Source organism: Poromitra crassiceps, assembly GCF_964638095.1.
Source record: "Poromitra crassiceps genome assembly, chromosome: 4".
Lineage (NCBI taxonomy): Eukaryota > Metazoa > Chordata > Actinopteri > Beryciformes > Melamphaidae > Poromitra > Poromitra crassiceps.
Genome location: NC_139626.1, coordinates 15,985,241 through 16,003,469, shown reverse-complemented (window position 1 = coordinate 16,003,469; position 18,229 = coordinate 15,985,241). Strand labels below are relative to the sequence as shown.

Genomic DNA, 18,229 nt, shown 5'->3' with positions numbered 1-18,229 from the left:
ACACACACACACACGTTGAAGTAACCAATTCCTACAAAGTACAAGTAATGGGTTTTTGACTACTGTACCTGTCCATGTAGAGTTGAGTTCAGACAGAACTTTCTCCATGCCCATCTCTTTAACCGCCTTGTCCACGATGCCTCTCACCTCCTCTTCAAAGCAGTGCAGGTTCAACTGCAGCAGGTCAGCCAGAGTGGTCTCCTGCTCAAATCACATCAGTACTTTACCCACAATTCATTAAGTGTTAATGCACGACAAGGTGTCCATTATGAGAAATTAATGAACGATGTGGAGCCTCGGAAGGTTGCCTCCGCGAAGTCCATGGAACGTGGATGGAACCAATGGAAACGTCATTCACTGCTCCAGTAAATAGGACGAACCTTGGATACCAGTTAACCACGGGAGGTAATATAGTACGCTCAGCTCATCATAGAACACTGGCTCAGAGGCAGAAAGCTAACGTTAGCTGCTTTCTGCAGTTATGCTAGCAACTTTCAAAGTTGAGTAAGGTTGACAAACAGTAAATAAAATGTATAGTATGTTTATCAAGGCAGGCTAGCTATCCAGTCATGTAATTGTCCCCAAATCATTAAAACATTTCACCAACAACCCCATCGGCCGCAGCCTGAAGTATGTTATAACGTTGAAGTGAATGGTGAAATGAATAGCTGTGTGACTCAAACTATCATTCAGTTGAGAGGGGCATTGTAGCCTAATTCTAAGCAGATTGTCGCCATCCTGTGGGGTTTATGGGCAACGGCAGTAGCTTACTACACTCAGACAGGCCCGGTTCTACGGGGGTGCAAAAGCATGCATTGCACCCTTATTTTAATTGTCTGCATGCTCAGTTGAAAAGTAAAAAAAAAAAAAATTAATAAATGCTACAGCTGCACACTTACTGTTTAAACTTGAATTATAGTTGTTGTTTTTCTTTGTTCTTTGTTGTGATTTTATGGCTTTTTGGCACCTATATGTAACCTTTTAAGGTTGAGATAATTGTATTATCATTATATGGTCCAAATATTTCAGTAAAACACTTGAAACACTTGAAATATTCTTGCTTGGGTGGTATCATTCTACTTGAAATGATGGTCAAATGCATTATTTTTAGTAAAATAACATGTCAAATTTTTTGTGTGGCCTTTGGCCGGGCATCTGCACCCCTTCCTATCTAGGATGCACCCCTAGTCATCTTGTTCTGGAACCGGCCCTGCACTCAGACAGTACATTGATAGCCTGATACTAGCAGCGCATTCATTTTGAAAATCTGAACAGACAGTTTAACTAGAAGTGTACATTATCAGAAAATAATGGACACCCTGCAGCCAATCAGAATCGAGTGTTCACCCCAAACATGGTATAAGCCACGTTATGGAATACGATAGCCTTAGTAAGATTAGCATTGGTTACTGGTGAGCACGGGCTGAAAAAGCTGACATCGGGTAGATATCAAAGTGGACCAATTTCAGAACACTTCATAACACTTTTTACTTCAAACAAAATTGCTGAGAACTACAAATAATTCTCCTCTGAGCCTCTTTCTACAGTACAAGCTGGCCTACAGTACTGAGCACTCAGACAGGGCTGGAGGAAAAAATGCCTTCTGTGTAATCACCATTATTGGCACATTAGTAGCACTGCAGTTTTCTTATGAACAAAGAACAAAGCTAAACACATTTGCTGTGAGTGCGTAAATACATAAATACAACCCGTAATGTGAAAATATTCACCCACAGTCATTAACAGAACTACCGTATATCTCTATACAAGAGCTTGATCTTATAGTTTATCTCTGAGAATAAAAAGTGAGAACCTGGTCCATGGTGAAGCGGACTCCGGTAGCAGTCATCAGCTGGTGCCAGTGTCGGGCTCGTATGGCTGGGTTCTGGAGCTCAGCCACGGCCCGGAGGGAGGTGAGGAGGTTCTTCACCCTGCTGTCCAGACCTGTGAAGGCCTCCCACGCTCTCACCTGGCAGGCACACACACACCAGCAAGCCACGGAATCAGTACAAGGGCTTCTGACAGGCACCCGGGGGCCTATGTCACACCCAGGTGAGAAGTAAACAGTGCAGACATCATCAGTCATCTTCTTCTGTGGTGTTTTATGGGGGGGGCGCTGTTGAGCTAGAGATGGAGTAGGACGCATGTGGTTTGAGCTCCTGCCGAACTTCTACTTTATTTAAAATTAAGAAGCGCCCTGTATTACAAAACACTGAGAACTCGGCTCCGAACGCGTTCCTAACGTTAAACTACAGTCTATATGTAGCCGGATGGCCTCAAATGCATATGACCTGCGTAAATATTCATATAAATCAAGCAATAAGTCTACTAGGCCCGACGAAGCCCCGACCTCGAGTTTCGCCAACACGCCAGCCAAGCCAGCCAAGACGACCCCGCCTCCGCCAGAGGAAAGGCCAAAGATGGACGCTGAAGCCATGAAAAGAGACATTCTCCTCTCGCTAAAAGCGGACATCTCAGAGGTGATAAAGTCAGAACTGAAGAATGCACTTGCAGAAGACTTCAACTCCCTCAAAAGCGAGATGCAAGCGGTTCAAGTAGAAATAAAAAATAACACGATGGCGATTCACTCCGAGATCGATACAATGAAGACTACAATCAAAGACGTGGAAGGCGGATTAACTACGTGCTCAAACGAGGTGACAGCTTTGCAGACTACGGTATCCGACTTGAAAGCAGAGATGACGGGGCTTCGGGAGAAATGTGAGGATATGGAAGGGAGAATGAGAAGATGCAACATCAGGATCCTGGGGGTGGCCGAGACGAACGGATCAAGCGACACCGCGGTGGTCTCAAAGCTGCTGAAAGAAGCGCTACACCTGGATAAAGACGTGCTTGTGGACCGCTCACACAGGAGCTCGGCACCGAAGAGATCAGATGGGAAACCACGCGTCATCATTGCTAAGCTCCACTACTATCAGGACTGTGTCGAGGTACTGAGCCGTGCGCGCACTCGTGCCCCACTCCGAGTCAGCGGGGACACAATTGCCATCTTCCCGGATTACACTACAAATGTCGCCAAAGCCAGAGCTGCGTTCACGGAGGTGAGGAAGCTGCTGAGTAACCGCCAGGGTGTCCGGTATGGCATACTGTTCCCAGCCAGACTGCGCATTACGCACAATGGAGAGGAGAAGGAATTCACAGATGCAGTCAAAGCGATGGCATACGTTAAGAAGAAGATTGTCCCTTAAAGGAGAGGTCTGAGCGTGAGTATGAATGAGGGACTACGTTAAGAAGAAGATTGTCACTTAAAGCAGAGGTCTGAGTGTGAGTATGAATGAGGGACTACGTTAAGAAGAAGATTGTCACTTAAAGCAGAGGTCTGAGTGTGAGTATGAATGAGGGACTACGTTAAGAAGAAGACTGTCACTTAAAGCAGAGGTCTGAGTGTGAGTATGAATGAGGGACTACGTTAAGAAGAAGATTGTCACTTAAAGCAGAGTGTGAGTATGAATGAGGGACTACGTTAAGAGGAAGATTGTCACTTAAAGCAGAGGTCTGAGTGTGAGTATGAATGAGGGACTGATTTTTAGTTTGACTACAGTATTCAAAGTCAAAGCCTGCCCCATTGAAAAAAAAAAAAAAAAAAAAAAAATCTGGTAATATGGGGAATTAACCTAAGCAGTGGAATGTTTTACCGTTTTTTGTTTTGTTTTGTTTTTTCTATTCCTCTGACATATCTGACATATAGGGTAGGCTATATATTTGTTTGTTTAAATATGATACTGTTAGTGTTAATGCTGCCACAGTTAGATTGGTTTTAATGCTTTTCTTCTTAAGGCATTTTTTATTTTATTTTTTTGTCCCTTTAAACAGAGGTCTGGATGTGAATGAGAGACTGAGGTTTACTTATGCAACGTTTAAAGTCAAAGCCTACTCCATTGAGACAACATTTCTCTGGTAATATGGTAAATTAGCCTAAGCAGTGGAATGTTTTCTACTGTTTTTTTTTGTTGTTGTTTGTTTTCTCTTTCCCTCTGACATGGGGTAGGCTATTTGTTTGTTTAAATATGATACTACTGTCATTACCAATGCCAAAACAGTTAATTTGTTTCTTTTTTCTTTTTAAGGCAATTCTTTGTTATGGAGGTCCTAATACAATAGCAGTAATGTTCTTATCAAGGGCTTTAATGCCCGGTTACATTTAAAAACTAACTTGGATGTGACAAATTATCTCAGTTTTTGTTGTAGCTACCAGATTTTCAGTGGTGTAATTCCATATCATGACGCGCTATCTGAATCATTTTCATATACAGTAGGGGGGTTGGTGGGAGTTTGAGCAGTGGGCTCTATATAGTTCCCCAAAATTAGTTTTACCTGCAGCTTATGGGTAGGAAGATAAGCTTAGGTCATGTCTCTGTCTTGTTTTTCTATTATTTTTACTCTCGCTCTCATTTTATTTATACTTTTTCTCTCTCCACTCATTCTGTTTACCTTCAAGTCATCATGTGCAATTCTACACTCAAGTCAATATGCTGTCTTGCTATGCAACTGTAATGGATTTACTAATATATATGACTTGTCAGCTGAACCAGGTCAATGTGTTCCACTACTATTTAAATACCAGTAATAGTTATGACAGATAATCCAATTATGCCAACACAAGATGGTCTAAATGATGGTGGAAGTAGAGGTCTTACATTAGCCAGCTGGAACGTGCGTGGTCTGAATAGTCCGATCAAAAGAGGGAAGGTTTTGGCTCATCTCAAGTCACTATCACCGGACATAATATTCTTACAGGAAACACATTTGAAAAATGACTCTCATACCAGGTTACGATGTAAATGGATAGGAAATATATATCACTCATCATTCCCTGCTAGAGCTAGGGGTACAGCAATTATGATACGGAAGAATATTCCCTTCATTCATGGCACCACAATATCCGATAAAGAAGGCCGCTATCTGATTGTAACTGGGGAAGTATACTCTACGCCTCTCACTTTATTGAACATATATGCACCCAATGTAGACAGCCCTTCATTCTTTAAAAAAGTGATGTCTCTCATACCAGATATGTCCCAAACAAATCTCATAATTGGAGGGGATTTCAACTGCATTTTGGATCCATACCTTGACAGGTCCTCTACTCGTAGAATGGAGAAAAGTAACTCAAGTATCTTCCTTAATACTTTCATCAATAATACTAACATGGCTGATGTCTGGAGAATTGCAAATCCAACTGGTAGAGAATACTCTTTTTACTCAGCAGCACATAACTCATACACCAGGATAGATTATTTTCTCATTGATGCAAAACTGATGCCATATGCCACAAATGCAAAATATCATAACATCGTGATCTCAGATCACAGCCCTCTCACCTGCACTTTAGCTATTCAGAATATGGTGAGACCACAAATGAGCTGGAGATTAAATCCTATCTTGCTAACCGAAAAAGAGTTCTGTGAATATCTAAAAGCTCAAATATCCTTTTATTTTGAAACTAATGACAATGCAGAGACTTCTCCTGCTATACTTTGGGAGGCATTTAAAGCCTTCATTAGAGGCTCTATTATTTCATTTGAAGCATTCAGAAGGAAGAAGAATAAAGCCAGATTACTAGAAATAGACAAACAAATTAGTATGCTAGATAAAGAGAATGCTCGAACACCAACTGTCGATTTACATAAAAGAATATCATCCCTAAAGTATGAATATAACAAGATACTCTCAGCAAAAGTTAGTAAAGCTTTTTTATACACCAAACAGAAGTATTTTGAGTTTAGTGACAAACCACATAGACTCTTAGCGCGGCAACTTAGAAAACAGCAAAATGATCGCACAATACACAAAATTAAATCAGATAAAGGGGAGGTTCTGATTAAACCTAAAGACATTAATGACCGATTTCTAGAATTCTATAAAAACCTATATACATCCAACAAAAATGTAGACTACGCTGCTATGCAAAATTTCTTAGATAAATGCAATCTCCCCCAATTAGATGAAGAAGAGTCAGCTCAGCTGGACTCTGAAATTTCGGTTGAGGAAATTCAAAGGGCCATCACTTCAATCAAAAATAACAAAGCCCCCGGCCCTGATGGCCTCCCAGGCGAGCTGTATAAAAAGTTTAATGACATTCTCTGTCCATACTTACATAAGATGTTCACTCAAGCTAACAATGATGGTGTCCTACCTCCAACATTAGTAGAAGCAGTCATAACAGTGATATATAAAAAAGATAAACACCCAGAGGAAGTGGGCTCTTATCGCCCAATTTCCCTGCTAAACCAAGATGGAAAGTTGTTTTCCAAAGTCCTGGCCAACAGAGTGAACCCCCTTTTAGATAAATTAATACATCCAGATCAGACTGGTTTTATACCAAATAGAAATTCATTTTTCAATCTCAGACGGCTTTTCAATATTATGTACTCTACTGATAGACCAAAAGAAGAGCTCGCTATTCTGGCACTCGACGCAGAAAAGGCATTTGACCAAGTTGAATGGCCCTATTTGTTTGAAGTTTTGAAAAGATTTAAATTCGGGCAAAAATTCATCTCAATGGTCAAGCTCCTCTATAACAATCCTTTTCCAAGGTTGCCCTTTGTCTCCCTTGATCTTCGCCCTCGTAATCGAACCTCTTGCTGAGAGTATCCGCACAGATCCTCTAATTTATGGTTATGTATCAGAAAAATGTACAAGTAAAATATCATTATATGCTGATGATGTTCTATTATATATTACTCAGCCAGAAGCCACTATTACAAAGATACTAGAGAAAATTAACACATTTGGGACTTTCTCTGGATATAGGATAAATTGGAATAAAAGCGAATTAATGCCCATATATATACAGGATGTCTCTTGGTTACAGAACCTCCCTTTTAAAATATCTCCAGAGAAATTTACATATTTAGGAATTAAGATTACGAAACATCACAATATGCTATTCAAGGCAAATTTTCCTCCATTATTGTCTAAATTACAGCTGAATATACAATTTTGGAGGACTCTTCCGATATCGCTACTGGGCAGAGTCAATGCCATCAAAATGGTCTTTTTACCCCAACTATTATACTTATTTCAGAATATTCCAGTGTTTCTTGCCAAGTCATTCTTTAAACAATTAGATTCAATTATAAACCCATTTTTGTGGGACTTCAAAACACATAGAATTGGCAAGAGGCATCTCTGCAAATCTAAAAGAGAGGGGGGTCTAGCACTCCCAAATTTTATATCATATTACTGGGCTTCAAACATTAGGATTATGACATACTGGCTAGATGACACAGCAACTCCACCAAGCTGGCTCCGGATGGAACAAGAGGCGTGTCGACCCTACACGATAGGGGCCATCCTTCTGTCACCTTCCACTATTGAAAAGTCTTTATATAATAGCAATGTAGTGATTCATAGTACTCTACGCATTTGGAAACAAATTAAAGCACACTTCAATCTAGCTCCCATATCTTATGCTCTGCCTATTGTTGGAAACCCTACTTTTCCACCATCTAATCTAGATGGCACTTTTAAACTCTGGAAGGAGGCAGGCATTCACACAATAGGAGACTTGTACATTGGAGACACATTTGCCTCCCTTGCACAAATACAGAGTAAATATAAATTACCAAGAAACAACCTCCTTAGATATCTGCAAATAAGAGACTATGTAAGGAAACACATACAAAACTTTGAAACCTTTAGAGGCTCTAGTCTCGATGTATGTCTTCGACTCCCGTCATGCTCAGTAAAAGCTATATCGTACATATATGACACTTTACAGTCTCTTAACCCAGTTGATTCCACTCATATAAAAACAAAGTGGGAGGAGGAAATGGGCACTGAGATCTCGGACACACTATGGGAGGGAGGTTTGGAGCACATCCATCAATGCTCTAACAATGAAAGACACCGTTTAATTGAATTTAAAATTTTGCACCGTCTTCATTACTCCAAGGAGAGATTACATAAAATATATCCTGATATGTCCCCGACATGTGACAGATGCCTCTCAGCAGACGATACACTGCTACATAGTTTTGTTGATTGTTCCAAAGTTCAGGCTTATTGGATCAAGGTTTTCAAATCATTATCTGAAATACTACAAATCCGGCTAGAACCAGGCCCATTCATTGTTATTCTAGGAGTGTCTGATGATACTATGAAATTGACCAATGCCCAGCAATGCTTCCTATCCTATAGTCTCATCACTGCAAGGAGATTGCTTCTCATGCACTGGAAAAAAAAGGAAGCCCCTACCACAAAGATGTGGCTTAACGACCTTACACGAACACACTCCACTTAGAAAGAATAAGGTACACTCTTATGGACAAACTTTCATATTTTGATAAGGTGTGGTCGCCTCTAATTCACTATCTTGCACTTGCAAAATAAAATTGGCACTTTTCTCTCAATATCAATAAAATGACCCATTGACAATGGAATAGGGTGGGGTTAGGGGAGAGTCAAGAATAGAACTGAGTAACTAAAGTTAATGGAGAGCTTTTTCTTTTCTTTTTTCCTTATTTTCTTTCTTTTTCTTTAATGTTTTGTATCTGTATATCTATCTGTATGTATGTATATATGTTCAAAGTAAAAAAATAGCATTTCATGGTCGAACTTATATATGTATAAGTGGAATAGAATATACTGTGTGTACATATAGTATATAATGTATAATGTATATTGTCATGCTCAAATAAAACATATTTGAAACACTTCTGTGGTGTTTTATGGCAGTTGGCATCCTTTATGTTGCATTACCGCCTCCTTCTGGATTTATCCATCCACTGTTTCCCTCACTCACTGATGATCCTATCAGTGTCTGTCATAAATCACTGATGACATACGCCGAAGCCACGCTGAAGCAACGGAACGCAGTGTGGAGGCAGTTTAATTTCGGCGTCCTTGTTAACAGGCGAGACCGATCACACCAGACGCACGCCACGCTGAAGACACGCTGCAGCGAGTTTCAGCTTCTATTCTATTTTTCACTGCACCTGAGCAGCCAGGCATGAAGTCAATGCAAGTTGTGAGCGGACGGAGGGCAGTGCCTAGCGAGGCGCTGAGGAAAACAGTGCTTCTGGTGTGAATGGCAAGGCTCCTGCTCCAAGCTTCCATGAAACGCTGCTTCTGAGATGCCTACGGTGTGAACCAGGGCTTATTCATTCACTTTCCTCACCCACATTTTCCACCCAGTCTGTGACTTTGAACTTCTCACCTCCTGTATCCCAGCCTCACCCTCCCCTCACCTCTTTATCCAGCCTCCCCCTCCCCTCACCTCTTTATCCAGCCTCTCCCTCACCTCTTTATCCAGCCTCTCCCTCACCTCTTTATCCAGCCTCTGCCCCCCCTCACCTCTTCATCCAGACTCTGCCTCCCTTCACCTCTTTATCCAGCCTCTGCCTCTCCCTCCCCTCTTTATCCAGCCTCTGCCTCCCCTCACCTCTTTATCCAGCCTCCCCCCTCCCCTCACTTCTTTATCCAGCCTCTCCCTCACCTCTTTATCCAGCCTCTCCCTCACCTCTTTATCCAGCCTCTGCCTCCCTTCACCTCTTTATCCAGCCTCTGCCTCTCCCTCCCCTCTTTATCCAGCCTCTGCCTCCCCTCACCTCTTTATCCAGCCTCTCCCTCCCCTCACCTCTTTATCCAGCCTCCCCCTCCCCTCACCTCTTTATCCAGCCTCTCCCTCACCTCTTTATCCAGCCTCTGCCTCCCCTCCCCTCTTTATCCAGCCTCTCCCTCCCCTCTTTATCCAGCCTCTGCCTCCCTTCACCTCTTTATCCAGCCTCTCCCTCACCTCTTTATCCAGCCTCTGCCTCCCCTCCCCTCTTTATCCAGCCTCTCCCTCACCTCTTTATCCAGCCTCTGCCTCCCCTCACCTCTTTATCCAGCCTCTCCCTCACCTCTTTATCCAGCCTCTGCCTCCCTTCACCTCTTTATCCAGCCTCTGCCTCCCCTCACCTCTTTATCCAGCCTCTGCCTCCCCTCACCTCTTTATCCAGCCTCTGCCTCCCTTCACCTCTTTATCCAGCCTCTGCCTCCCCTCACCTCTTTATCCAGCCTCTGCCTCCCCTCACCTCTTTATCCAGCCTCTGCCTCCCCTCCCCTCTTTATCCAGCCTCTGCCTCCCCTCACCTCTTTATCCAGCCTCTGCCTCCCCTCACCTCTTTATCCAGCCTCTCCCTCCCCTCACCTCTTTATCCAGACTCTCCCTCCCCTCCCCTCTTTATCCAGCCTCTGCCTCCCCTCCCCTCTTTATCCAGTCTCTGCCTCCCCTCACCTCTTTATCCAGCCTCTCCCTCCCCTCACCTCTTTATCCAGTGCCCGTATCTCTTTAGAGAAGCGTTTGCACTCCTGCTCCATGTCCTCAACGTGGATGTCCCTCCAGGGAGTGGTCCTCCAGGCGGCCATGCAGGACTCCACCACGGCGATCATGTCCCACAGCTCCTTCAGCAGGACCACCTCACGCCTGGGGAAACCAGAGGAGAGGGACAGGGGACACAAAACCAATGTAACTGTGTGAAAGCGGTGAGGCTCCAGATACCGACTGTGAATGTAAAAGATCGAGCATATAGTTAAGACATTTGGAACGGGCTCGTTCTGGCAGCATGTCGTTCCGGGTGCCGTCTCCAGGCTTGCCTGCATTGTCGGAGCTGTCTGTAGTCGGAGACGGTGACCTCGAACAGGCTGGCAGACTCCACCAGGGAGGCCATGACTGCCTCCCGCTCCTGGATCTGCCGGTGAGACGCAGCCAACATCTGGTAGGGCTTCTCGCTGTCAAACCTGGACCGCACACGCAACACACACACACATGCAACACACACACACACACACACACACACACACACACACACACACACACACGCAACACACACACACACACACACACACACACACACACACACACACACACACACACACACACGTACGTAATGAAGGGCTGTGGTTTTGCCAAGCCTGATTTGGCTGCAACCTAACAAGGCCGGAGACCCAAGTGCTAACTGCACACTGTGACAATTAACAATGACGTTCATAACATTAATGGGGAAATAATCACCAGGTTATTAAGAGACCAATTATGCACATAACTAATAGGACAATTAGACATTATGAGGAAGCATCTATGAACATACCTATCAATTAATTATCATTATGTTAAGATTCAATTAGCCTTGTCTGATGTTAGAGTTGATAATGGCTCTTCATTAACGAGCGATAGTAAAGCATGCATGATTATCTTTCCAAAGGTTCTCAATGACCTCAGTCACCAAGAGGGAAGTGACTGCCACTGAATTTCTCAAACGAGATCCAAAAAGCAAAATCCAGGTTGTGATTTGACTAAAATCTGTATTGATTTCACCTGAAGGGCCCATGTTTGCGAAAGTGCTCTCTGAAGGTGTGCTGCTCTACATCGAACGAAGCGCACTTTCTGCGCAGGTTGGCCACCTCGATGGCCTGCAGCGGCGCCACCTGCTGTTTGACCAGCACTGCCTGCTTTTTCACATTGGTCCACTTCTCTGGCAGCTCCTGGAGACAGACAAATAGATGGACAGAGAGAGAGAGAGCGAGTGAGAGAGAGAGAGGGGGGGGGTAAGCAAGAGTGTAAGAGCAAAAGATACAGTAGCTGATAACTTGCCAGGAGGAAGAACAGGAAACAGAGATGTGGTCGGAAATACCAAAGCGACAACCTCTGTCTTGGAAAAATCAACGCGGAAGTCATTCCCCATAGACCCCCCATGTTAAAATGCCCAACTTGACACCAGAAACATGTTTACATTTGTTTGAAAAAATGGTTTTGGTCTCCATAGCTAATTTCATCATTCAATACCACTGTTACTGTGTAGACTATATAACTCACCCGTGGCTCACCTGGTAGAATGCATACAACAAAGGATCTACAGTATGGAAGTACCTTACCTCTAACTGTTTGTAGACCACGTCAGGCAGCTCCTGTTCGTAGACCTTGAGCAGAGCAATGCTTTGCTGCAGGGGCTCAAACATGGCGTCCGTGCTGTTTTGTCTCTCCTTCACGGCCAGCAGGTGGCCCATGACGCCCACCAGGCCGCCGTAGTCGCCCTCCTCCATCCGCGGGCCCAGACCGGCCTCAGCCACGCTGATGAAGCGCTCCAGGTCTGACAGACTGAGACAGATGAGTGTGAGCGTTAATGTACTGCAACAAGTCAAATGTTCACTCTTAAAGGCAGAATGAGGAGGATGTTGCTTGTAGACACACAACGTTGACCCCTCCTCCATAGCAAAGTGAAGAGCACGCCTCCTGAATGCAGTTGCCAGAAAAGCACAAAACAGTAAATAAGTACAAAAAAAGTTCAGCAATTCGAAAAACACCAAGCAGATGGGAATTGTTCCAAAGCTCCAGCTATTCTGTATTGAGTTCAAGAGCCAGTGTGGTTTTTAAAATGATTTAGCAGTGCCTTTGTTTGCATGCATAACTGCACTTTATGGCTGTTTAAACTAGACGAACATTGACATTACTCCTCGAGGCGGACAGGCAAGGAGGTGGCCATTACTGTTTTGCTAGCGACATTCTGATTGGCCGGTTACGATGTCAACTACGAGGCGGGTCGCTGATTGGCTCGTCCGCTTTGCCGTTTCTGCAGAAACCTTCCCAGAGTTGAGGCCAGACGGTCCCGCAGAACCAAATGAAATGTGAATTCAGGTGACCGGCTGGTTTACCAGGCTACGTTTGAGCACACCTGTTGGTTACGTGGTAATCAAGAACAGACTAGCACACCTGTTGGTTACGTGGTAATCAAGAACAACAGACTAGCACACCTGTTGGTTACGTGGTAATCAAGAACAACAGACTAGCACACCTGTTGGTTACGTGGTAATCAAGAACAACAGACTAGCACACCTGTTGGTTACGTGGTCGATGAGGTGCTGTTTAAACATGAAGCTCCACTTCTTGATGATGTTGAGCAAGGCGCTCTTCAAGGCGCGGCCGTCCACCCTCATCCATCCCTGGAACACACACACCGGCTCCAGACCATGCACCTCCTCATAGATCTGCTCATACCTGCCATGAAGACAACACGCTTGTAAGACAGACAGGAATACATGTATTTGAACACAATAATCCATGTCTACGCAAAAAACAGCCATATTAACAACCCAAACTCAAGGCTTCAAAACAGGAATCCACAAACCAATGGGTGACATCACGGTGGCTATCCTTATTTTAAGTTTATGGTTAAGATGGATATTTCGCATACGCGCACGCACACACACACACACACACACACACACACACACACACACACGCACACACACACACAAACACACAACACCTACCCATCCACCTGCTCCCTGAAGCATTCCAGGGTGGGGGGGGTTTCGGGGACGCCGTCCTCGGCGAAAGCCTGGATCTCGTGGCTGGTGAGCACGTGGCCGTACAGCAGGAACTGCCTCATGAACTCCTTCCTGTCGTCAGTGTACAGGTAGGCGTAGCGCTCCAGGGCACTGCGATACTCGCAGCACGCCGCCATGACGCCCTGCACGCGCTCCATCAGGTGCTGACGCATGTCCGCCAGGTCGGCCATGTCCTCCATGTCAGCCTGAGGGGAAACAAGAGAAAACAATAGAACAGAACAGAATAGAATAGAATAGAATAGAATAGTTAGTGGAAATAAGTTTGAGGACTTTTTTGTGTCATCCTGATGAATTATCTTGTACTGTATGCTTGTGGTGTACTGTATTTTTTTGATTTATCAAATAAATTAATTCATTCATTCAGAAAAAAATAGACATGCACTCATCGCAAGAGGAGGGGTGTAACCCCGGTGCCCTGGCTAAAGAGGGGGGGTGTAACCCCGGTGCCCTGGCTAAAGAGGAGGGGTGTAACCCCGGTGCCCTGGCTAAAGAGGAGGGGTGTAACCCCGGTGCCCTGGCTAAAGAGGAGGGGTGTAACCCCGGTGCCCTGGCTAAAGAGGAGGGGTGTAACCCCGGTGCCCTGGCTAAAGAGGAGGGGTGTAACCCCGGTGCCCTGGCTAAAGAGGAGGGGTGTAACCCCAGTGCCCTGGCTAAAGAGGAGGGGTGTAACCCCGGTGCCCTGGCTAAAGAGGAGGGGTGTAACCCCGGTGCCCTGGCTAAAGAGGAGGGGTGTAACCCCGGTTGACATTCAACAATTCCACTGTTTGAGTTGTTCAAAACAGATTATCTATGGAGAATAGAGAGCTAGCTCCCTTGGTGGAGCTGGTTACCGTGAGTTAAACCAACAACTCACTACCACTCAGGACTCACGAGGGCTCACATTCACTCAGTTACATGTGGAATGGGAAGTAAACAGAATCTGGTGTTGAATCTCAACTAATAATACTAGACTAATAATAACTATAATAATAATAATAATAATAAGCTATTAAAACAACATGTACAGACAATGAAGGAGATTGCAGCCTGTCTTGCTTTAGAGAGACTGGCATATATTGTTAGAGGAAAAGGAAAACAATTTATCAACATATGAAAACCTTTCTTGTAAATGAGAATATCCAATCCTATCATCCTATCATGAATGCCATTCGCTTCTGCTGCCTTTGGTAATTTCCCCCCCTTTCTTTTGTATCTTTGTTTCATATTGATTTAATAACTACCCATTTGTATGTCAAACCTTAGCACTATGTGCATTCTGTTTTCTTTACGGGTACAGGAATTTTATGTGACCTTTATTGTCTTTACATGATTATCTTTTCTATGTGTGGAAAATAACAATAAAATATTGTAAAAGAAAAAGCCATCTACAGACAAAGCAAAACAGTTGAACAGTCGCATTTGGGTGCCTTGAAAAGCGCTATATAAATGCAATCAATTAATTAAATTATAATTTTTGGTGGGGACTGAAATACAGACTTGATGACTTGTTAAGATGCCCTTTTTTGTGTGTGCATATTATAGAGTTACAAGTGATACACATTTCTCCAGGGTTGCACCAGAGTGTCAGTACCTGATAGTGAGGGAAGGGGCAGTGGTGGGCGAGGCGCGGCATCAGGGAGGAGATGCGGTACACGTCATTGATGAGGCTCTCCACCAGGTCATAGAAGCCGTCTCCAGCCCCAAACTCCAGGGAAGGCCTGAACACCATGTCAGGAACCCTCAGCTCCAGCTGGGCCTCGAACAGCGGGGCTATACCCGCTCTCTGGTCTGTACCGAGAGGGCAGGGAAGGCTTGAGATGGCAGGGGTTTTCAAAGTGGGAGGCAGGCCTCCAAGGGGGGCTCCAAGCAGTTGCAGGGAAGGCTCAGTGATTTTTTTTAACATTAGTTATTACATTAGTTATCAAAAGGAGATCACATAATAGCCTAAATGTGTGTGATTTTGGTTAAAGAGATAGTTCAGAGATACAGTAGTTTTGGAGTATTTGACAGTTTTCCCCACTTTCCCAGAATCAGAAACGAATGCCTTCAGACAGACCTGTTTATGTACTTGGTGTAGTATGAAGTATCTCAAACAGCATCAGACTATCTTGGCACATTTGAGTGTCTATGGGATCAAAGAACATAATCATGATCCCAAAGGCATCGGAATTGAGCGAGGGGGACACCTTCTTCCAAGCTAGCTTTGTCTGGGGGGGGAGGCCCACAGTCTCAGATCACACTCATTTACTGATCCTAAAATGTATTTATCTGATATGGAATGGATAGTTCAAATCCTCTTTTGTGTACTAATGATAAGAAAATCTTGAAAAACAAACGGCCGACTTGCGGTACTTGTGGCTGGCCACTGTCACAAATTATTATGACCACAGCTAAAAGTCCCGGGGCATTGTGTTCATAACATGTGTAACTAAGTAATGTTATACAACTAACGTTGCTGTCTAACCAGAGAGATAGGCCTATGATGAACAGCACAGCCACACTCAGGCAGTCTCAAATAGGGAGCGCTTGTATTTGACATCGGCGCACGCTGAAACTGAATCTTTCTTCCTCTGTAAAAATGAACAGTGTTGCCGGTGGGCAAGTGATGTAATGGGTGTATGCCCCCACCACCGTGTAACACCGTGTAACACCGTGTAACACCGTGTAACACCGTGTAACACCGTGTAACACCGTGTAACACCGTGTAACCACCTCGGCAAGCATAGAACATGCCCAGAATCAGCATCTTGAGATGCCCCACCTGTCAGGTGGATGGATTATCTTGGAAAAGGAGAAATGCTCACTAACTCAGATTTAAACAAATATGTGAACCAAATTTGAGGGAAATTAGCCTTTTGTGTCTTAATCTAAGTATTTGATTTTGTCTCATGAAAATTGGGAGCAAAACAAAGGTTTTTTGTTTAGTAGTTGATTATACAGTATGACATGGCTGTCTTTCACACTTAAGACTACAAAAAGACAAAGCTGAGGCTTATTGGGACAAATGGATAGTATGTTGTAGGCAAACTTAACCCCCCCAAACACACCCCAGTGTGAACTGTCACTGAATGAAACCAGGAAAATGTAGTTTCTCTCTGCCTCGCTGACTCCTACAGTACCTGTGTTGTCCAGGAAGAACTTGAGGGAGCGCTCCACACTGGTGAAGAAGCCGTCGATGACCATGTCGTCGACGTACTCCACGTAGGCCTTCCACTCTGCCGAGTTCGGCTCGGCGCGGAACAGCTCCAGATTGCTCTGAGACACCAGGGAAGGTGAGACTCACACTGAAACATCCTCTATATATACAGTACCCTATTAAAATCCATCTTAAAAATTTTCAAAGCAGCTCATGAATTGTAAGCTTTAGAATATCCTCACAGGCGTGGAACAACAGAATGATGAAAATGAGTGAAACTTCAGCTTTGATGTTTCAAACGACTGCTAAGAACTAGCTTTCTTATACCTTAAGAAGGAAGTGGATCTTTTCTCCGGAGGAGCGTATCAGACCATAAAACCTGTCCAGCCTCTCGTCCCGGTCCTCCAGGCTGAGCAGTGTGTCTTTCTTGCCCTCCTTCCTATCGAAGATGGGGCTAGTCCAGGACCTCATGCAATTCTGGACCTCCCCCACATTGTCCTTAGTCCTTTGGAGTCGGCTCTCCAGGTCGCAAACAGAGTCGCGCACCTGCTGGATATACTGCCAAATACCTGAAATTGGACGCATAATAGAGACGTGATGAGGTAATGCAACATAAAGGATGCCAACTACCATAAAACACCACAGAAGAAGTGGTTAGAACCAGTCCAATGTTCTTATTCCATATGCCATGAGTACCAACCCCCATAGCCACGGATGAACCGGGAGTCGAGGAATACGATCCCCTTCGGGCCCATCCCCCCGCTGCAGGACCAGACCGTTCTGTCCGAGAGCGAGCGAACCTTGACCACGTTCTGACAGACGTACCTGAGACAATGCGAGCTAGACATGATGAGCCAGCCTCATATGCCAATGATCCACGAAGGGGAGATCGGCACTGCTACAGACTCCGCGAGTCTGACCGGACCTCCCTCAACGTTGTTGGGTTCTCGGAACCCACTTGCACATCTGCCAATCCTCAGAGGAAACTGCGAGCACGACGAGTGGATCTCTAGGATAAATGCGCATCAAACCACTGACTGCGAGCACGAGCTCCAGCAAACTAGAGACTGCGAGGGACATCAACGGACTACCTCTCGAACGAATCTAACGAATGAGGACTTGGGTGGGACGCAGTCATCCCTGGTTGCCTTACACCAAGTCAGGTCCTGGTCACTGGCTGACCTACAACCAGCCAGGTCCTGCTGAACCTCTACTATAGTCGGGCATTTTAAAATGGGGGTGAATGGGGAACGACTCCCTTTTGCAGCAAGCCTCAAGTGGCCATTTTAGAAACTGCAGCCTCCTTGGTTACATAACTGAACACACTGTGATTAACCTAACAAAGTTATATGTGCAATTCTGTCATTCTCCAAGAACTCCATCTGCCAATAATTATCAAATTAGTGAAACTAGAAGTGCATTCTGAGAGTCCAGTCTGCTATGATATTCAAATTTCATGAGTCGAATCCACTCCAAAATGTAATGGGTTCTTGCTTGGCAAATACCTTCCACCAAGTTTCATGAAAATCGACGCAGTATATTTTTCTGTGATATTGCGAACAGACGGACAGACAGACATAAGCTCCTTGGCGGAGTCCTGACCTTGGCTGTTCCAGTTCAAGCTCTCCTCGGCCTCTTTGAGCTGAGTGTCGATGGCCTTGAGCTGGCAGCGGACCAAAGGATACTCCACATCTAACATGGAGCACATCACCTGGAGCCAGACAGCAGGGGACAGGCAGAGAGATCACGACAGAGAGACAC

General features: G+C 44.6%; 1 protein-coding gene across 2 annotated transcripts in view; it reads right to left on the bottom strand.

Moving 5' to 3' along the window:
* Positions 1–18,229, bottom strand: part of dnah9 (dynein, axonemal, heavy chain 9) — a gene marked incomplete at both ends in the record, with an annotated part of 165,710 nt that overhangs the window by 132,008 nt on the left and 15,473 nt on the right. For both annotated transcript variants that reach the window (XM_083635122.1, XM_083635123.1), the window contains 12 exons: positions 69–201; positions 1,814–1,969; positions 10,273–10,432; positions 10,603–10,746; positions 11,324–11,490; positions 11,881–12,103; positions 12,839–13,000; positions 13,276–13,538; positions 14,924–15,120; positions 16,452–16,587; positions 16,796–17,037; positions 18,071–18,179. In XM_083635122.1, the coding sequence (XP_083491248.1) occupies positions 69–201; positions 1,814–1,969; positions 10,273–10,432; positions 10,603–10,746; positions 11,324–11,490; positions 11,881–12,103; positions 12,839–13,000; positions 13,276–13,538; positions 14,924–15,120; positions 16,452–16,587; positions 16,796–17,037; positions 18,071–18,179 (2,092 nt within the window). The remainder of the gene's footprint in view (positions 1–68; positions 202–1,813; positions 1,970–10,272; positions 10,433–10,602; positions 10,747–11,323; positions 11,491–11,880; positions 12,104–12,838; positions 13,001–13,275; positions 13,539–14,923; positions 15,121–16,451; positions 16,588–16,795; positions 17,038–18,070; positions 18,180–18,229) is intronic.